The following is a 22,597-nucleotide window of genomic DNA, read 5'->3' on the forward strand; positions in this document are numbered from 1 at the left end:
CAACAGTTCTCATTTCAATTGGAAGAGCCTACAAATGAGTAAATGACTCACAATGCCATTTAAACAAGAGCATCATCATTTTTTCTACGGAAGAATACTACGACTTAAATAGCATTGACTCATTGAGAACCTGTCATCATCGTTCTTATTTTGTAAAACATCTAAATGAGCCGTATAACCTGCACATGCATTCCTTATAAAGACTATCAGAATCCATATCATGAAAAGAATGATATATACAAATAATACAACAATACACTATATACAATTGCAATTTCTACTCAACCCCCCCCCCCCCCCCCCCCCTCTCTCTCTCTCTCTCTCTCTAAAAGGGAGGTGCAAGGAATGTACAAAACCTGTTCACAAGGCGACCAAAAACCCCCACTAAAAGGAGGGCATACCTGAACTCCATAGACTTCCTGCCATTCTGAGCCTTCACTGTTTGTCAATGCATCGGTTCCTTCTTGTCCAAAGACTCGAGTTGGTTAGCAACTATATTTTTTATACAACCTGAGTGACTGTTACTACATTTATAATTTATATTTCAAGCTTTCCATCCTTCTTTATACAACTGGAGTTTAGAGCAGGGACACCCACTTTCAAAGAGAGGAATTTTTTAAGGCCTGCTTAGAGACTTCCTTGATGGAGTGGAGAAGGGATCTTGCAGAGAAATATCAGTTTGTTTGTCACTTGAAGACACATCTTTTGAGCTCGAAACTGCTTTCTTACGATATCGGTTGGGGCTTGAAAAAACTGGGCCTCCTCTAGAGGGGCTTTCTGCCCTATTGGTTCTTGAAAGTGGTTTGCAATGAGAGCCATGAGAATTCAAACTTAACCAGGAATCCTTTGTGTGGTCCTTTCCTGTCCCTGTCAAACCCAATCTAGGAGATCTTTTTCTTTGGGAGCGAGTCCGCTCAGAAACTCCAGATGCAAGTGATCTCAAAGGCTGGGCACGATCATCTGTGCCCAACACATGTGGTTGCTCCTGAATCACCTAGTTAAAAAAGGAGTAAGAACAGAGAAAATTGCAGGCAAAAAATGGTTTGGATGCTCAAAAGTAGGGAGTCAGGGCTATCCTAGACCAAACAAGACATGTTGAAAGCAAACTAAGCATAGGAGGCAGGGTCTAGCCAAACCTCAGGCATGAAAAATAATCTGCCTTCTTGCTTTATCCACATATCATATTTAGAGGGTTTTTGATGAGAATTCCAAATGGCAAACAGGCATCAAGTTCTTGATGCTGTTCACCTTATCCTCTTTGCTTTGGATTAGGATGTCATTAAGGCTGAGTATTGTCTGAGCCACAGGTACCAAAACGGCAATTGGTGTCATTGTTGCCTCATGTTGCCAGGGGAAAATACACTTCATAAGCAGTGTAGGGAAACCACTAAAGAACGTTTAATAATAGAAAATCCATGATCAATAGGCTAATAAGGTCATGTAATTGAGGTATATGATACAAAGTACATTCAAACAACAGCTTGCTCACAAAAAATGCAGAAAAAAATAAAGCAATACATAGATATACAAATTATGCACATTGAAAGTATTGACCATGAAAAGGCATGATCTGGGAGTTTCAATCCCAATGAAGTAGAGTAGTAATTATTACATGCTCCATCTGTAAATAGTAAGCACAAGCAAATTTGGGATGCTAAAGTAAAGGTTGTCATACTTCCTAAAATATAATAGGTCGTGTTTGGATTTCCCAAAATAAGTCCCACAATCTCTACTATATAAGCCAGCTCACAAGGAGTTCTGTGTCTACCTAAAACACCCTCACGTTTTAAGTATGCTTTTAACATAATTGTTGTACATGCTTGTTAATATTCACGCATCATATGCATTTAGATCTAGTAATTCCCTGAACTAACACCTAATTAAATCAGATATATACAACGAAAACAGCAGCGATGTTGTTTTTAATCAGGTAAGAAGAAAAATATTACCTTATTGTGCATGTTGACAACTTCTTCGGCATCTGATCCCTCCTCCATCAGAATCCTCCATTTCTTCACGCTCAAACTCTACATCCTCCATTTCTTCATCAGAATCACTCAGTTCTTCCTGTTCCATCACTATTTCCAAAGGAGGATGAACACTAACATTATCATAAATACATGAGCCATAACTACCATCAACCGCATTGGAAACTGCAGAAGAATTATCAGGAATAGATATCTCCATATGCCTCTGACCAACAGGATCTGCAGGCTGGAGCTCAGCAAGCTGAGATGAGTCACCGTGCATGGCACTTCTCTCTTTCACACTCTCAACAACCCTTGACCCACTTATTGATGGAAACAACGAATTTATCTCATCTCTTTTGCTTGAATTTTCTCTCCTTTTAGATGCAGAACTCAGGTGGATATCCAAGTCCAAATCATTAGCATCGGCATTGGGACTGGTAAGTCTAGTAGCAGCAGCCATTTGTCCAGCAGTTGCACCAGCATCATAAACAATGTCTTCCACATATTGATCCCTAGAAAGCTCCAGATCAGTATTTAGTAAAGAGTCAGTCAAGCCAGCATCTATAGAGTTGGCATGAATTTCTTTTGCTCTTTGTAATAGAGGATGGAAATCTAGACTGGAAGATGCTGAGGCACTTTCTTTTGATCCCGAAAATTTTAAGCTAGCATCGGTCCCAGCAGGGCAAGGATTTCGTAGTAGAGTCACATTCATTTGATGTTGCATAGGTGGGAAGAAACTAAATGTAGGAATCCTCGTAGGATTGTTAACAGGGTAGCATGGTAAATGCCCCTCTTCAATGGTTCGAAACAGTAAAGGGTGCATTTGAGGATCCAGTTTTGTGCCTCTTTCTTTGGTGAGACTTCCATTCTTCAAGAGTTCATCCTTTTGCGAGGGAAAACTTTCAAAATTGGGATTTGGTATCATAATATTGTCTTGCACAGGTTTTACTAAATTTGCAGGCCCAGGACTAGAAGCACAAACCTCACTGGAGCTTCCAAACTGAGTATTTCTGAGAGAAGCCTGAGATATAATACGGACTGCTGAAGGAAGTTTGACAGGGGGTAATTCTGGCGCTAATTTAACTAGATTGGAAACGCTAGGTTTTCCAGCCCTTTGGGACCGAGATAGCGATTCACTAAATGTTTCTGAAGTTGAAATAGGTGGCGGATGGCTAGAAGAAACATGAGGATGCAAAGATTTGTAATGTATGAGATGGGAATTTTCTGAAGCAGCTAAGCCCTTGTAAGCATGACCTTTGTCAATTTGAATTTCTCGGTTCCGGTGATTATCTGCCCCACTCTGGGGGGTACTAGAGCTAGCAGCCGGAACATCTCCATGCAGACATCCTGCCTTAAGGCTTGAGGAAGATATTTTTGAAGGAATCACTCCAGAGAGAGTGGGTCTCCAATCGGCCAAAAATGCTTCATGAACATATGCTTCATTGTCATTGTCCATGAAGTCCTCTCCGCTTTCATTCTGGCAACCAGAAAATTCATTATGTTAAAAAATACGGAAAAAAAGAAAAATAAAAATTGCAATATGCCTAATATGCACAATACATCAAAAAATTTACTCAAACAAATCCCTCCAACTAGACTTCTACAAGAAATTTTAACCCATAAGAACCAACTGAATGGAAGCTAGGCTAAAGGCAAAGCTTCTACATTTGGACAAAAAGACTGTACATCAAGACCACATTATTTGATAAAAATAGCTGCAGCAATTATAACACGAACATCTTAGGGTTCGTTTGGCATCATTGTGGTTTTCTGTTTTTTGGTTTTTTGTTTTTTAAAATCATATGATATATGTCACATAATGAATCAAAAATTAGTCAAACGTATTAAAACCATGATACTTATGAAAACTGACAACAGAAAAGTGGAAACACCTTTTTCTTGTTTCCTGTTTTTGGTTTTTTGTTTTCAAAAAAATTGGAAACTGAAAACAAAAAACAATGCCAAACAAGCCTTTAGCTGTGTGCTAACATGACTTGTCATTTTTTTTAATCACCAAAGGCCTTCACAAAATTACATAACATAAGCAATTTGTTAGAAATCAAATGATGACTTCCACAATCATGATAGCAAGGGTAAATTAAGAGATAATATCACCTCTTGCCACATTCTCATTCATCAAGCAGATACAACCTATACAAGCACACTAAAGTTAAGAGGGTGAAATGTGCATGAGATACTCCTCTCCTTTTCCTTCTTACTTAGTCTCCATAAAAGTGTTTGCAGTTTTTCTTTTCCTTTTTGATAGGATCAAGGAGTGCATATAGTTTTGCATGTATCTAGAGCAAGCACACTGGTGACTGAAAAGTACCTCTTTCTCAGATCCAGTCTGAGAGTAATCCATAGCTGCAGCTTTGTTTCTTCTCCTGTTTGACTCATAAACTCTATGTCTCTCCCTGCGAGCTGAATCAAATTTGTATGATTTCTGAGTTCCAATAGCAGTGCGCCACTGCCGAGGAAGTAGATTAGGATCCCTATACGGAACCATAGTTCTCCAAACTGATGTCCAGTCAAGTTTGAATACCTTGAGTCCCTATTTAAAAGTGCAAGCAATATAGTAAGATACCAGGTATAAATTGACAATCTTGATTTAATTCAAACAAAGTATAAAATATTTAAATTTAAAGTTATATAAAATAAAAATAAAAAAACAAAAAAATAAATTCCAAGAAATAGAATCACCTCCTGAATACGAGCTTTCTCCTCCTCTGTGAGTGGAGATGTTTTCATCTTCCTTACAGCCTGAATGAAGCCAAGCAAAAAATTGAGAGAAAAACTCAGTCCACTTCTACAAAAGGGAATTTTTGTGAACCGAAATACAAGACGAAATAGCACTTGCTCAATGCACAGTTTACAAATCTTAATATTTATTTGGTGCAAATAGAAAAAATAATAAATTTAAGGAAATATTGAAAAGAATAATCCCACTTTTGCTCAAAACAATCCTACCTTGGAGTAATCGGAAACAATAACACCTTTGATACACACCTTTTACCCCCAACTTGTTTAACAAGTTAACTTTATTTTTATTCTTAAATCTCTACTCCTACCCTCCTTTCATAACCACCATTATCATCACCACCACCACTCCTTGACCTGACCCAGCCAGCCAGTTATTTTTTTTTCTTAAACCTCACCTGACCCAGCCAGCCCGCCACCCCAAACACTCCAACCCATCTCCCCAAAAACGCTACCCCCTCTCCCAAAACACCAAATGGTCCAAACCCCACCCCCTCTCACCGGACCCCAAAACCCCAGCTGACCCAACCTCCACCATAGAATTTGCGAGGAAACCTGAGAATCGCCAACAGAAATCTCTTTCAATGGTGAAGAGCTACTATAGTAGTAGATGAATTTACAATGATTATAGACTTATAGTAGTATCCCACACAATATGCTTGTTCCTCCATATCTAAGTCCAAAAAAAAATCTCACACCACTTGCAATGGCAGCGTAAAATTGAAATTAATTGAAAACACTCTCTATACAGTGGTTGGATTCACCGGCGACAATGCCGCATACGGTGGAAGATGCGGAGGACATAACGAGAGTTGAGGCGGAGCCTAGGCCATGGAGAATGGTAGCTAGAGAGAAAGAAAGAGAAAAAAAATGGCAAAATTTTTTTTTTTAAATTCAATTGTTTTTTTCAAATATAAAAATATAAGTCCAATCAGAAAGTGACAGGTGCCAAGTCACCTTCTAAAACCCGTTACCAATTTCAAAAACCGATTAAGCGAATATTTTGAGCAGATGGGGTCAACAGTGGGATTGTTTCCAAATATGAAAAAGTGGGATTGTTCTAAGGAGAAGTGGCAAAGGTGGGATCATTCGTTTCAATTTTTCCAAAGTTAAATGAGAAATAGTGAATTTCTTGATATTAACTTATTAATCGGAAATATATTAAAAATTAAATACGAAATTTATTACAATATCACCAAAAATATGGATCCCACAAAAATTATTAAAAAGATAATTTTGTAAACTACCCCCATTTCAAATTATAAGCAGCATTTGAATCTTTTGCAGCATTTTTTTAAAAAAAATATAGACCTCATTTTTAAAAAATTTAAAAAAACAAATTTCAGTAATTATTGGGTTGATCACAATGTATATTTTCAGAAATTAACTTTTTACATATTATTTCTATCATATAAGTAATGATATTAGTGATCAAACTCATCAAAGATAATAATTGAATAATGCAAAAAAGTCAAATATTGCACGCAACTGGAAACCGGGAAAGTATAAGTTAAAGAGGTAAAAACTAGTAATTAGAGTTTTTGGGTTAAGTACAAATACTAAAGAGCACAGGAAAAATTATAAAGAGAGAACTTTTTTTTCATTTCAATAAATGCGAGTAAAGAAAAAATTGTGTACATTAATTCATACACTATTGTCCGGACCAATAACTCCTTTACATAGTTTTAAACACCTAAAGGGAATTAAGTATATTAATTCATTCTCATTCCTGAGTATAACATGTGGCAAGTACAAAATCCTAATCCACTGACATCTACTTAATACCCAATTGCTTGCCCACCGCCCACCGCCTTACCCGTTTGATCCCTATCTCATCACTATTTATAGATTCCATACCCACTTAATACTCGCTTTACTTGCACCACCACCCACCTTATTATGATTTATTTTATCATATTTAGATTCTTTATTTGTCATATTTTGATATTACTAATAAACAATTACAAAGTTGTTATAATATATTGAGATTTTAGACTTTGGAGTTTTGTACAAAAATACAGAAGCAATAGTTAAAACTTTTAATTTGTGCATTTAGCCGCTTTATCGTTAGTGCATATAAATAGATTTATGTAGTTTCGTATTACATTATATATCACACTGCAAGATTATTTTTTTATGATAGTTTGAAAAACAGTAGATAAATAAACATAAAATATATACAAAGACCTTAGTTTGAAACCCACTCTTTATGCACAAGCCACATAATATATTTAATAAATAACAAGGCCAAAAAAAAAAAAAAAAAAAACACACTGCGCCTCACCCAAATCATGGAGCCCTGAAATCTTGAGGTGAGGATTTGTGACCATATTCCAACCTCTAGAACAGTCAAGTTCCAAAGCTCTCAAAAATCCTCTACATTAAAAATCATTCAGCAGCATGAGGCATTAGCCCTAGATGCAGATTCTTGGTCTACCAACTACAGGGTGCATTAGGTTCTCCTCAGCTTAAAAAAGCGTTGCTAGGTAGATCATTTCCTACCCATATAATCACCTGGAATCACACTCAAGACTAAACCTACCACATCAATTCTTTCTTCTCTCTGTAGAATACACCCAAATGAACAACATTTAACTAGCAGTAATGCAATATGCCTATTGAGTCATTAAGGTTCAATTTCATACTAAGCTACTGTGAAGTTACAAACGTCAAACAAAGAGATATGGAACTACAGGGGAAATTCAAAGAATGAGAAAGGGAAGCAAACATGTATCGTCAAACCAAGATTTTACAGGGAAATACATTTGCTGGTGAGTAAAAGTAACACGTATATATAGCATCTCTAAAGGGGGGTAAGAGAAACTACAAACATGGAAAATTAACGACACTGTTTTGATAAACATCTCTATCAAATCAAGATGCCAAAATCAAATAGAAAAGTGGGGAACAAAACAGACCAAAATCAAAAATAGGCAGCTGTCAAAGAGATTGGATCGAAAACACATAATTTACCACATTGGCAATATTGAGTGAATACCTTTATTGGATTTTCAGGTGCCTTAGCTGAGCAGCGATTTTTTGCCCTTACAAAAATCTGTGGCATATAAAATTGTCATGTATCAATTATATTATAGTATATCAAAAGTGATATGTAGTGCTACATAATAAATAGTAATAATGTACATTTTGTGTATATATTTGACATAGGAAGTTATACAAGTAAGCTAATCATACAATGTACTCCCTTTATCCTTTAATGTATGCTGCAAGTCATATTGCACAGTTTTAAATATTCCGATGAGTGATTTTGACGACAAGGTAAAATAGTAAGGGAATTAAATAATGGGACCACATGCCTACTCAGGAAATGGAACATTCTTTAGAGACACCCTGTAAAATGAAGCATACATATAGGGACAAAAGAAGTATATCTTTACATGAGAGGAGATTCCAGAGAAGTATGACATTATACCCAACAAGGACAAAAAATCCTCCAGAAAGCTAATAGGAAATATAATTGTACAACAATCTTGTTGTACTATTGTATGTCATTCATAGATGATAACAGAGAGACAGAACAGATTAACACAAACTAACACAGAAGAGAAACACAGTAAACAACTCTATTCGTTAAGACTCAATTCACTCAAGACTAAATACATAAAACCAACATAGATCCAATTATTTTTTACAAAAAAATGGCACAAAGAGGTGATTCTATTCCTTATTTTCTAAGATAAAAGGCTCTCCAAAATCAAAAAACCCTTGAAGGCAAATGAGAGCAAAACACACAATAACAGGAAAAGTAGGGATGGCAATTCAATCCGGATCCGACCCTACTCCGCCCCGATCCGAGGCAAAAAATCCGCTCCGAGTCCGAGAAAAAATTAATCCGAGTTCGACTCCGATAAAATAATCCGAATCCGAATCGGAGGAGGGTCGGAGTCGGATCCTACAAAAAATCCGAGAAAAAAATCCGACTCCGGCGGATGTCCGACTCCGACTCCGACTCCGAGATAATCCGACCCGTAATCCGACTCCGACTCCGACTTATATACAATTTTTTTTGGGATTTGTGTAATTGTGTACTCTAACTTATATATATATATATATATACATATATATATATATATATACATATATATATATATATATATATATATATTTTGAAGGGATATAATTAATTTATTGTAATACCTCTTTATTGTTACGAATCAACAGTATAAACACAATTTAGTTGCGTCACATACTCACATTATATGATTCATCAATCATCAATCGATAGTATACTAAAAGTCTAAAAGACACACCAACAATGACACAATTTAGTTGCGTCAAGCCGTCAAACAGTATAAACACAATTTAGTTGCGTCACATTATATACTAAAAGACACACCAACAATGACACGTGTCATTTCCCGCCTTCCTGGTGTGTCCCTTATATTTTAATTTTTTTATAAAAAAAATCAATATTTAAAACTTTAAGTTTTTACTAATTCACAAAAACATAAACATAACATAAACATGTATGTGATATATCTTTAAGTTATTAATTCAACTTTATATCTATAAAGTCAATCACTAATTCACAAAAACATAAACATAAACATATATGTGATATATCTTTAAAGTTATTAATTCAGCTTTATATCTATAAAGTCAATCATGTGCTCAATCAACAGAGACCAATCAATACTCAATAGTTAATTCTTGAATATCTTGATCAAAAGTTTTAAACATTTACTAATTCATAGTAACACAAACTATTTATAATTATTAATTGTACTTTATATCTATAAAGTCAATCACTCCATCAATGGAATATAATGTTAATCGATTCATAGTTTAGTCTTGATCAAATGTTTAAACTTTTTTTAGTAATTCATAGTAAGTCAATAGCACACTCAATCGGTCTAAATTCTAAACTTTTTACTAATTCATAGTTACACAAACATAGTTAAAGCTATTAATTCACTATTATATTTATAAAGTCAATCACTCAATCAGCGAAGTATAATGTTAATTGATCTTTATTCCAAACAATTAACTACGCAGTATATTACAATAACACAAACATTGTTAATCGGTCAAAATTATAAACTTTTTACTAATTCACGGTTACTAATTCTATTTTATATCTATAAAGTCGATCACTCAATCAACGAAGTATAATGTTGATCGATCAATAGTTGATTAGGATAGTTTTCAACAATGTGGACTACCTTGATTCACGAGATCTATTCTTAAACCTTACCTCTAAATCTCTAATGACTATTACTCCATACTTTATTAGACCAATTTTTTTTTTTTTTTGAATATTAGACCAATTTGATATATAATGACATAATAATTTAGTTACACAATTTTAAAATTATGTTCTTGTTACACAATTAATATTTGTAATGTGTAAAGTATAAGACATTCTTTTTTATGTAAAAGTTAGATTTAAATGAACAAATTATGTATTTTTTTCAAATTAAAATATCTAATTCTAATTTTGTAGTCTAAGTGGTCTTTTGTCTAAAAACCCTAGATCACTCCTCACACTTTCTTTCACAATTTCACGCAGCCACAACCCACTCCATTACTCCACATTCTCAATTTCTCACTCTCACTTCAGTCTTTCACGCAGCCAGCCACAGCCCACTCCAATACTCCACATAGCTCTTCACGGCGGCGCGTCTCCACGTCAACCACCTACTCGTCACCGCTCCGGCGCTCCCGCAGACCGATGCAACGCAGCACCGTCAACAAGTCAAGTATATTTTCATTTTTTTTAATTTTTTTTATATTCTGAAACCGAATTATTTGCTCGATTAAATGTGTTGTTTGCTTGATGATTTGCTCGATTATGTGTATTGTTTGCTCGAATATTTAGTTACACCGAATAGTTTGCTTGATTTTTTTTTGATTTTTAATTTATTTTGCTCGATTTTTGGTTGTGTATTATGCTCGAATTTTTTTGAATTCTTTTTTTATTCTGCTCGATTTTTGGTTGTGTATTGTGCTCGATTTTTTTGATTTTTTTTTATTCTGCTTGAATTTTTGGTTGTGTTACTTGTGTATTCTGCTCGAATTTCGGATTGTGTATTCTGCTTGAATTTTGGTTTGTTTTTCTGCTCGAATTTTGAATTTTGGATTCTGTACTAGTATACACTCTTAATTGCTCTGAATGCTATTGCAAATGCTGAGGCCCGAGGGGGATGTATGGGGTATGAGATGGATGGTATCTGAATTGAAGCTGAGCATGGCAAAGGATAAACTTTTGGCTTGTGAACTAGCTGCAAATGGACAAGCTGGGAGAGGTGAACAATTGGGAACCATCTTTAAAAAATGAGAGAAGGCCAATAATTAAATTTCTTAAAAAGGGCATGTTTTGGACGTGCCAGAATGGCGATGAAGAATCTTTTAGACTAGCCTGTTTTGGATTTCATTTTATTTTCCCTATTCTTTCTAATCCTCTTCAGTTTAGTGTTTGTCTCTATGCAATTTTTAAAAAGGATATTTTTTGTTTGTTCTTCTACTCGTGGATTTTCAATTCTTTTGTTTGTTAAATTTTTGGTTGTGTGTTAAATTATTGATTTTTATCCCCAATTTAATTTTGCATTTAGGTATGGAAGAAGTTTCATCTACTCCTACTAATGGATATGATGATGATGAGGGGTTTGTTGATCCATCCTCTTATGTAAAAGAACCTACTAATGTGACTACAAAACAATCAACAAAGGTTAATGATGAAGAAATGACTCAAGATGATGACGAAATTATAGGTGTTAAGGGAAGGAAGCTAACTTCAATTGTTTGGAAACACTTTGACCAAATTAAGGTGAATGGAGAAGACAAGGCAAAGTGTAAAGGTTGTAAGAAACTTTTTGTTGGTGGAGGAAAGAGTGGTACTACACATTTAAGGGATCACATAAAGAGATGTATCAATCAATCAATCAAAGCCTTAATCCCAAAAGTGGGGTCGGCTAACATGAACCAAATTTGATTATTCCGTGTAGTCATCAACATAAATCTTTCTCCTCCATCCCTTACGATCCAAAACTTCATCCTCACGTAAATCCATGCACTTCATATCCTTCCTCACTCCTTCCAACCAAGTCATCTTTGGTCTCCCTCTTCCTCGTTTAATCCCTCCATGGTCCCACTCTTCCACTCTTCGCACCGGTGCACCCTCGGGTCTCCGTCTTACATGTCCAAACCAACGCAGACGATTTTCCCTTAATTTATCTACAATGCCCGCCACACCTACTTTCTTGCGAATAACCTCATTTCTGATTCTATCTCTTAAAGTGTTTCCACACATCCACCTTAACATGCGCATTTCCGTAACCTCCATCTTTTTAATATGCTCTTTCTTAGGAGCCCAACATTCTGTACCATAGAGCAACACTGGTCTTATGGCAGTCCTGTAGAATTTTCCCTTCAACTTTAAGGGAATGCTGCGGTCGCATAGCACTCCCGTGGCCGCTCTCCATTTAAGCCACCCTGACTTAATCCTGTGGGTCACGTCTTGATCAATGTCACCATTCTTCTGGATGATCGACCCTAGGTACTTAAAACATTCACTCATGGTCAAATCCTTTCCATCCAAACTCACCACTTCATTGCTTGTCCCCCTCTGAGTGCCAAAACGACATACCAAATATTCAGTCTTACTCCGACTTAGCTTAAACCCTCTAGATTCCAACCTTTGCCTCCATTGCTCCAACTTGACATTAACCCCATCCTTAGTCTCATCCACCAAAACGATATCATCTGCGAACAGCATACACCATGGAACCTCATCTTGAATTGGTCTAGTTAATTCGTCTAGAACCGTTGCAAAAAGAAAAGGGCTTAATGCAGACCCTTGATGCAATCCGATTGTAATAGGGAAATCTTTTGTCAACCCTCCGCATGTCCTCACATTTGTTGACACATCCCGATACATATCCTTAACTAGGTCTACATACCTTCGTGGGATACCTTTCTTCAACATTGCCCACCAAAGTATCTCTCTTGGCACCTTGTCATATGCCTTCTCTAAATCAATAAAGACCATATGAAGATCTTTCTTCTTTACCCTATAAAACTCCATCATTTGTCTTATCAAATGGATTGCCTCCATAGTAGATCTCCCAGGCATAAAACCAAATTGGTTATCTGAAATGCTTGTGCATGCCCTCAACCTTTGTTCAATCACCCTTTCCCACAACTTCATAGTATGGCTCATAAGCTTAATTCCTCGATAGTTAGAACAATCTTGAGCGTCTCCTTTGTTTTTATAAACCGGGACCAAGGTGCTCTTCCTCCAATCTTGTGGGATCCTTGTAGCCGTCCATATCTTGTTGAAAAGGTTTGTTAACCAATCAATACCAATCTTACCCAAACACCTCCACACCTCTATCGGTACCCCATCAGGGCCAACCGCCTTCTTAGGTTTCATCTTCCTCAGTGCAATCACCACCTCTACTCTCCTAATCCTTCGCACATACTCCATGTTGATTTCTTCATCACTCATAGAGGTATCTCCTATCACAACTCCATTACTTCCATTAAATAATTCATCGAAGTACCCCTTCCACCTGTCCTTGATGCCCTCCTCTTGCACTAGGACCATTTGGTTCTTATCTTTGACACACTTCACCATGCCAATATCCTTCCTTGCCTCTTGTCTTCTCTTTGCCATCTTATAAATGATCCTTTCTCCCTCCTTGGAATCAAGCTTTTCATAAACCTCCTGATATGCCTTTTCTTTTGCTTGGCGAACAGCTGCCTTTGCCTTACTCTTAGCCTCCTTATACGCTGCAAAGGTTTCATCACTCCTACATTTTCCTAAGGCTTGATAGCATTCCCTTTTTTGCTTAATTACTGCTTTCACCTCTTCATTCCACCACGAAGTATCTCTCTGTACCGAAGTTCTTCCCCTTACTTCCCCTAAGACCTCTTTGGCCACTCTTAGGAAACAGTTCTTCATTCGTAACCAGGTCATGTCCGGATCCACCTCTCCATCCCAATCCGCTTCTTCAATTACCTTTTCTGTAAAAACCTTAGCTTTTGCATCCCTTAGGGTCCACCATCTTATCCTTGGTTCTTCTTGTCTAACTTTTTTCTTCGCCTTCTCTTTCAGACGAATAGTCATTACCAATAGCCGGTGTTGGGTGACCACACTCTCCCCTGGGATAACCTTACAGTTTATGCAACTTTGTCTATCTATGCTCCTTGTGAGCAGGAAGTCTATTTGAGTTGCATTTGCTCCATTCCGAAAAGTTATCAAGTGTGAATCCCTACATAAAGAGATGTATGAAAATAAAAAATACTATGGATGTGAAACAACAAATTTTACTAGCTATGTCAAGTAAAAGTGGATCTCCTTCCTTAGGGATTGGAAAATTTAAGTTTAATGCTCAAGTGTCAAGGTCCGAGTTGGTGAATATGATTATATTACATGAGTACCCACTTGCCATTGTTGAGCATGTTGGGTTTAGAAGATTTGTAAGTAGTTTGAACCCGGATTTCAAGGTAATCTCTAGGAATACCGTTAAAGCGGATATTCTACGAGATTACAAGGAAGAAAGATCAAAGTTAATGAGGTTGTTTGCGGAGAATGATTCTAGGATTGCTATTACCACCGATATGTGGAGTAGTAGCAATCAAAGGAAAGGGTATATGGCGGTGACGGCACATTACATTGATGATGATTGGGTTTTGCGTGAACTTATCATTAGGTAATTTAATAGTTTTATATTTTTGTTTGAACTTACATTTAATTGAATATATAATTAATATGTATGTAACTTGATTGTGTTTGATAGGTTTTTGTATGTGCCATGCCCACACAACAAGGAATCAATTAGCAAGGCATTGGTAGAATGTTTGAAGAGTTTCAATATAGATGAAAAGGTATCCACCATTACACTTGACAATTGTACAACTAATGATGCCGTAGTAGATGTTTTGCGTGAAAAACTTAACTCTAGCAAGCTTATTATGGGTGGTTCGTATTTGCATATGCGTTGTTGTGCACATATATTGAACTTGATTGTGGGTGATGGGTTGGAAATGATTAGTGGTGCAATTGAGAAAGTTCGTAGTGTTGTTGCCTTTTGTGTTTCAACACCAAAAAGGTATGAGAAGTTTGAGGATGCTTGTAATTATTGTAGAATTCCTATCATTAAGAAATTGACTTTAGATTGTAAGACAAGATGGAATTCATGTTATGATATGTTGCAAATAGCCCTTTTGTATAAAGATGCATTTACTAGGTTGGATTCAAAGGTGAGCAAAAGTGGAAGGAATAAATTTAAACTACCTAGTAAAGAAGATTGGAAAATGGCTAGTGAGATATGTGAAAGGTTAGCACTATTTAAAAGGGCAACGGAGGCTTTTTCGGGAAGAAAATATCCAACGGCCAATTTGTACTTTGAAAAAGTGTGTGAAATTTTACTTGCTTTGAGAAAATGGGTTTGTTGTGGGAATAAGGTGATTGAATCTATGGCTTCAAAAATGATTGTTAAGTTTGATAAATATTGGAATGTGATTAATGTAATGTTGTCGGTTGCTTCGGTTTTGGATCCTAGAAGAAAATTGGATATTGTGACTTTTTATTATAGACTTGTGTATGGTGATTGTTTTGAGATGGAATGTGATAGGGTGAAAAGATTGTTGGTTGATTTAGTTCATGATTATGAGATGGATGCAAGTTATGATGACACTCCTTTTAGTGTAACTTCCTCCATTGTTAATGTGAATGGTAAGAGGCCCATGGATGAATTTGATGAAGTTGAGGGGTTGTGGGCAAGACATGTTTCGCAACAACCTCCTAAGAGGACTAAAAAATGTGAGGTGGAAACTTACTTGTTAGAGGAGAGGCTTGTAGTTGACGAGAGTAAGTTTAGTCTTTTGGCTTGGTGGAATGCGGAGTCACATAGGTTTCCCACCCTTGCTAAGATTGCTAGAGATATTCTTGCGATACCCATTTCCACCGTTGCTTCCGAAAGTTCATTTAGCACAAGTGGGAGGGTCATTGGACCCCATCGTAGTAGACTTCTACCGGAAACCGTTGAAGCTTTGATGTGTCTTCAAAGTTGGAGGCGTTCACTATTGAAAGGTATTTCATTAATTAAAGTTTTTTTTGGTCAATTTATAATACTAATGTATTTTTTTATATGATTTTTAGATACTACAAAGATTGAGCTAGAATTAGCTTTAATTTATGAAGATGAAGATGTGGAAGTTGATGAGGAATAATGAACAAAGGTGAATTTTATATGTTTTTGATTGGTTAATTAATTAAAAATAATATATTATGTAATTATGTTACTAATTCATTTTTTTTTATCTTGGTTAGTTTCACAGTGAACTTGATGTTAAAGAATTGAAGTCTTCAAGAGTTGCATGGAGCCATGGAGGAATGAACTTGGTTGTTTTGTATAATTGTATTGCACTTGTAATTTATTATGAATTTTTATGATATTATTGTTCTACTGTAGACAATTTCACAAGTACTGACAATGTACTGTGTAATATTTTCTTTGTTGTACTTTGAATTTTCATTAATACTGTTTTTTAGTGGAATTTGGAAATTGTTGATTTAGTATTTTTTTTAAAAAAAAACCTAAAAATCAAAAAATAAAAGAAACTCGGATTCGGGTCGGATCGGAGTCGGATGTCGAATTTTTAAGTCGGATCGGATTCGGAGTCTCGGAGTCGGATGTCGGAGTCGGAGTCGGATGTCGGATTTAGCCTCCGACTCACTGTCGGATCGGAGTCGGATTTAGCATAATCCGCTCCGAATCCGACCCGTTGCCATCCCTAAGGAAAAGACATGTATGCCCTAACTTAACTATGTTTAAAACCCTTCACAAAAACACATTCGAGTGTTTCAACCCTAACGACTTTTTCTCTCCTACCCCCAACCCTCTCTTTCTGTACCATGGATGTAATTCCTCCTGCTGGATTTCCTCTCACCTCACCACCTGCTCCATCAACCCAAAGACTGCCACCGTTAACAGCAATCAAAAGATAAATTAGACCCCAAGTGGTGTTGCTTACTTCGAAATTGAACCATTGATGATGGTAAAATTGCGGCTGTTGTCAGTTTGTCTTCCATTATGACAATCTAGATTGATAGAGTTTGACATTATCCCTTTCTCTGTTAGATAAAAAATAAAATGCTGTTGAGCAAATTCTACCTAGAGCCAATGATTTAACTTTATAATCTAGATTGACAGACTTTGAAATTACTCTTCCTAAGGGAAAAACAAGAAACAATGTATCATTTTAAATACTTTATCACCATACATAGTTATATGGAATATGAGATCCGACTATTTCCTTCACCCTCCCTCCCCTCATCTTCTTTGATATCCAAACAAGGGTTTAATAGTCTCTGTGTCCCTACCCTCTCTTTCCTGTCTAAAAACTTATCTAAACAAGCTGTAAATGACCTGACAAAGTACACTATTCTTTATGAGCTCTCTCCCCTCAAACCACAATATCATCTACTAAGATGCACAAGGAAATAACAATATGAAGGAGTACCAGAAAAATACTGTATATATTTTTTAAAAAACGTAAGAGAATTCTGATTTCCAAAGAGTATCCAACTTCCAAGCCAGAAAAAAGATCATCTCATAGAGTTTCACAAGAAAATTTAAAATTTTACGTGTAAGCCATCTTTGCTATAAAATGATGGTGCGTAGATGAAAAAGAGTATCAACAGAGTAGGAGAGAAATATGTCCTACAGATAGAATCAGAATAGCAGTAGATTACAGGTAGTGAAAAAAGAAAACACAATGTTGTCTTGCACATATACAGTAACCAAGTATTCCATCCTTCCATGAGCTCCAACCATCTCCAAAATGGACAGCAAAGTTACTCTATTTTATTCTGTATATGTTCTTCTAACAACTAATATCACAACAATCATAAAAACTTGGCCAAATATGATGGTTTCCAATCAAATAATTCAACTATCAACCTTAAATAAAAAAGATTCTGGAGCATCTCAAGTATAAAATAAGTATGAATATATGTTTCACATTTATGCAAAGAAAGGCAAGCATACAGTTACAGAAAGATTAAAAGTTTGCAACAGATTGTGACAAATAGATACAGCTAACGATTGGACTTTTTATTTAAAATTTTTGAAAACCATGTGTGGAATTTTGGATAAAGAAAGCAAGAAACTACAGAGAAGCAATAACACATAACACGAATAAATAAATCCTCCAGGGTTCACATCCAAGATGCATAGAAAACCAGCACATCAAGGCTTCACACAGGCAAGAGTGATGATGGTAATTCTAGTCATAGACAAGAATATAGAACAATGGCACCAAATGTAGAGCACAACTGCACAAGCTCACAATAGATCAATCAAAACAATTATTGAGCATAAGCTATCAAGGCAATCAAGCTTTTACCTGATGCTCTGATTTGCAAGGCAAAAAACGCTGTTGAATAGATTTCCAGTCATTATTGTATTCCATTATTCCCATGGCAAGCAACCTAGATTTTTCAAATACAAAAATCAGGACAAAATGCCCCATATTTTACCACGTTGTTTCACTAAAACAAGTGCAATGTTCCATTGACTTCAATGATACTTATAGCACATACAATGTAGCAACAAGAATATATGATGAAGATAGTCCTAAAAGTAAACTATCAGCATATATCAAAATATACAAGTTTTGACACTTATACATGGCAAGTAAGAAACTGATAAAACAACGAAACTTCTCAAAGATACTAAATTTGCAGTCAAGTTAATTGAAAAAAAGACTTACACATCTTCAGCATCCGTGAAAAGCACTCGATTAGCAACAGCTGGGGATGGTGGCTTGTGAGGGAATAATGCTGGATTAAACAATGAATAAAAGGGCAGTGCCAGTTTAGTAATTTGTTGGGGGACCAAGGCAACAGGTTGTTTCTTGGTACTTTCAACAAGGGTAGCAGCCAATGTCTTTTTAGGCCCTTTATTACTTGGTGATAGATCACAAGTATTTAAAGATGGGCCATCTCCCTTAGAAACATTATGATCCATTTCAGGTGAAGAACGAATAGGAAGGGGGAAAAGAGGCTGCTTTTCCAAAAACGTATTAGTAGTTTCCACACAGCGTCGTTGATGCTCTCGTACAGCTGGAAAAGGGAGTGACAAGAACAGAAAATGATAATCAACCAAGTATCATATAAGCTATTTACTTTTTTCAACCAAAAATAAAAAAATAAAAAAGCTCTTTACTTGCTAATCCCATAGCTCTGCTAGTCTGTTTACCTTTAGAAACATCATCAATATATCTTCCAACTAGCTTAAGTGGTGCAACATCCAAAACTGATAGCACAGAATCACCTACAACTGGCGACCATCGACAGCCCTGAACAAGGCAACCAAGTTCTCTTTATTGCAGTTTCAACATTCCATCACAAATTAAAGGGTACATATTTCATCTACTACAAGTTAAGGAAAAATGTACCTGACCATCATTAGGTGATACGTCAGAGTCCTTATTTTCAACTGAAACAGATGAGCAGGTGGATGAGGGGTAAAAACAAGAAATGGAATAAGGCCCATTTCTCCAGGCTAGCACTAGGTCCCGTTTGTGAAGCAGCTCTGCCAGAAGGCCCTTAATCTGTGATGCAATATGCTGCCGGGACGGTTCAAGAACACAAAGTGAGTATACTTGGACAAGGAGTTGTACATGTTCATATATTATGAAATGTAGTTGCCCAATTTGATGAGGCTGGAATCCATTCGGTAAAACCCCTTCATCACACTGGGAGGACTGCAAAGAAGTCTCAAGTGCAACACATCTAGGACCGAGACACGGAACAGATGCAGTGGACATTACAGGCAATAGTGGACGTAAGGGCCTATTTTCCTGCTGCATAACCTTCTTTTTAATTTGGGCATTGGCTTTTTTCTGTCCCTTTCGTCTAGTCTCAGGACGCCGACTAGCTCTCTCAAACCTCTCATCCTTATTAGGTGTCACTACACAATCATCAATGTCACTCTCAAGTGCTTCTTCAATTTCAATCTCGAAATCTGCATCATTATCTTCATCATCGTCGTCATCATTACCCTCTAGATTCCCCTGATCCCCATTCCCTCCATTCAAAACTGCGGCAAGAAACTTCTTATACTCTTCTTCCTCATCAACATTTTGAATATCGTCCTCATCGTCAGTTTCTTGCAGGAACGTCTCCAACTCATCAAGCGTAAAACTAGCAAGAGAATACCGAGCTCTAGTCCTTCTACAAATAGCATCTTCATCATCCAAATCAATCACGGGTTTATTCCTGGAACTAATCAATCCCATGTCTGCCTCCCCTACATCCTCGACACCATCAGCTCCACTATTCAACCCATTCTCCTTTTCCGGAACCTTATCATTTTCCTGATTCAAAATCAATTCCGAATCCCTCTTACTAACATCACCACATTCCCCCTCGTGAACAACATCAGTCATCCCCTTGGATGATCCATGAGTATCTACAGGTACTACATTCTCAACATGACTAGTAACAACATCAATATCCAACCCGTCCACTTCCGAGCTCAAGCTCGACGAAGCCTCTTCCGAAAGGCTCTCCTTCAAAAAGGGATTAAAATCAACATCCTCATCTTCGGACTCGTCTTCTAAAGTAACTTCTTCCATTACAACCGCGCAAACCTCATTCTCACAATTCTGTCCTAACATTAAAGGGTTACCTAAACTAAGCCTGCAACACATTAACAGCCGAATTTGACTCAATTTTCAAATTAGACAAAAAAAAAAAAAAAAAAAAATCACATAAAATTCTTCTTACTTAGAAATATAAATAGCAAATTTCTACTAGTAGCAACAAATCATTCGTTATAATCTTTCATAATATCAGTGATTATAGCCAATAGTTCAATAATCAACTTCCAATAGTTCGATAATCCACCTTAGAAGAACCCTAAATTGACTATACTGAAAATTAGATTTTACGATTAACACTAAATTGTGAAATTGACGTACAATGATTATCGGGAAAAAAAGAGAGAGAGAGAATTACCTCAGAAACTGGTTCAATGGAGGAGAGAAAGCTTACAAGGCGCTTCAATGGAGAATTCAGAGTACGCTTCAATGGAGAAAAGAGAGAGATAGTGAGCGTGAAAAGGCTCCAAAATAGCAATTTTTTTTTTTTTTTTTTTTTTTGACGGAAGGAAATATATATATATATATATATATATATATATATATATATATATATATATATATATATATATATATATATATATATATATATATATATATATATATATATATATAAATAAAAAACAAAAAAAAAGGTAAAATTGTCCGGAATAATCCGACTTTTGCCTTATCTGCCCAAAATAATCCCACAAATTATTTTTAAACAATTCGACTTTTAATGTCAATCCGCTTCAAATGGTTCCAACCGGTCATCTAAAGTGATAACAAGTTAAATGACACGTGTCGGCTTATGATTGTTCAAAAAATTAATTATTAAATTTAAAAATTAAATTTTTTTATAATGTTAAATTTTATTTAAGAAAAGATATATCAAAAACTATATTATTTAAAAAATCACCCCACCAGCACTAGCCACCCTCTCCGCCATCCATCCCCACCGGCTAGTCCGCCTGACTCCCTTTCGTCACGAATTCGACCACCTAGTCCTGCCTCTTCCGACGCACCCTTTTCCTTTTCTTCTCCCTGTAAAACCATAAAAATTTCAAACCTGCAATATATAATTAAAGAGGTAGAAAAATATATGGGAACAATTATTTCATTGATAATTTGTGGGTAAAAACTCTCGTAGATCTCTTGATTTCTCTCTCCAAAGGGCTAGGGTTTTGATATTTGTTTATGAAGAAGTTATGTCTTCGTCGTGTGCAATTACTAGATATATAATTGGATCAAATTATGGAGATAATTAAATCCGGACATTTGGGTCGTCGTTTTGCCATAGCTAGAGGTACTTACGATCTTTTGACTAGTGGACGGATCCTATAAGGTTACACAAAGGGGCTAGATCGAGCATTAGAGGACGAGGCCCATCATGGGCCTCATCACTCTAGGTGGCCGGCCATAAGGGGATTATAAGAGGGTTTTTGGGCCTCAAGCCCTAGTCTAATTATAATGAGATTATAAATAGACTAGGTGCCTAGGTTTGCATAAAAGGAATTTACTAATCAATTAGATCAAACCCTAATTAGCAAACACGAAACCAACCCCTCTCATACTCCCTCTCTCACGGCTCTCTCCTCCTCCCGGCGCCGGTGGTGTCTTGTGGTGGTGGTGGTTCGTGCGGTGGTCGGTTGTCCAAAAAGGTGGTGATCGCGGTTTTCCTCAATCACTCGACCAATCTAGTATTGGTGGACGGCTCGTTCGAATCTCGTGGACTAAGTAGAGGAGCAACACGTACTTGGGGCTCTATTCTCTCCCTGATTTGCCTGTCGAATAGCTTCGTGGAATTCACGCTTCAAAGGTATGATTATGTGTCTTGTGTGTTATGCATGCGATTCTTGGGATTAGGTACTTTATTGATTCATATATGTTATTTCCGCTGCGTAGTACCTATAAACTCCTACAGTTTATAGTACGGGCCTTGTCGGCTTATTCCATACTATGTACCTACAATGTTTGGTAGTAGGGAAGAGATGGGGTCTTTGTGACTTGTTCCATCTGAGCCTCCTTTAAACCCTAGGTACGACCCTCTTTATATAGAGTGTCGTAGAGTAAAAGATAATAATTTATGAGATTCTGAAGATAAATATCTTTTTTTTTATATATATATTATCTCCTTATTTACATATATCTGACACCTAATAATCTATACCTATATACTAAAGTAATCCCCGTAGTTATCCCCTAAGTACACGTGTCATCACCATATAAAAAATTTTCCCGCCAAAATATTTTGTTAC

General features: G+C 36.4%; 1 protein-coding gene across 2 annotated transcripts; it reads right to left on the minus strand.

Annotated features, from left to right (window-relative positions):
- Positions 1 to 307: 307 nt before the first annotated feature.
- On the minus strand, positions 308 to 20,857 carry LOC145605167 (uncharacterized). Of its 2 annotated transcripts, none has more exons than XM_081661198.1 (10): positions 20,719 to 20,857; positions 19,155 to 20,400; positions 18,956 to 19,055; positions 18,468 to 18,819; positions 18,102 to 18,186; positions 7,726 to 7,782; positions 4,671 to 4,730; positions 4,300 to 4,521; positions 1,950 to 3,447; positions 308 to 985 (listed from the first exon to the last, which is right to left on the minus strand). In XM_081661198.1, exons 2-9 carry the CDS (start codon positions 20,376 to 20,378, stop codon positions 1,951 to 1,953), a joined length of 3,597 nt encoding a protein of 1,198 aa, XP_081517324.1. In that variant the 5' UTR covers positions 20,379 to 20,400; positions 20,719 to 20,857; the 3' UTR covers positions 308 to 985; position 1,950. The 2 variants fall into 2 exon arrangements, with proteins under 2 accessions (XP_081517324.1, XP_081517323.1); XM_081661197.1 differs by having other exon boundaries at positions 308 to 994.
- Between the last annotated feature and the right edge of the window lie 1,740 nt (positions 20,858 to 22,597).

The sequence above is a fragment of the Chenopodium album genome, chromosome 22, assembly GCF_948465745.1.
Source record: "Chenopodium album chromosome 22, dcCheAlbu1.1, whole genome shotgun sequence".
Classification (NCBI taxonomy): Eukaryota; Viridiplantae; Streptophyta; class Magnoliopsida; order Caryophyllales; family Amaranthaceae; genus Chenopodium; species Chenopodium album.

What these genes read in the sequence shown, in the direction of transcription:
- LOC145605167 (XM_081661198.1), bottom strand. Translation starts at nt 20,378, where the DNA reads ATGTTAGGACAGAATTGTGAGAATGAGGTTTGCGCGGTTGTAATGGAA. An exon ending in TATTGATGATGTTTCTAAAG is followed by an intron (nt 18,820 to 18,955) that starts GTAAACAGACTA and finishes TCCCTTTTCCAG; the next exon opens with CTGTACGAGAGCATCAACGA. An exon ending in AGACTGGATCTGAGAAAGAG is followed by an intron (nt 3,448 to 4,299) that starts GTACTTTTCAGT and finishes TCTGGTTGCCAG; the next exon opens with AATGAAAGCGGAGAGGACTT.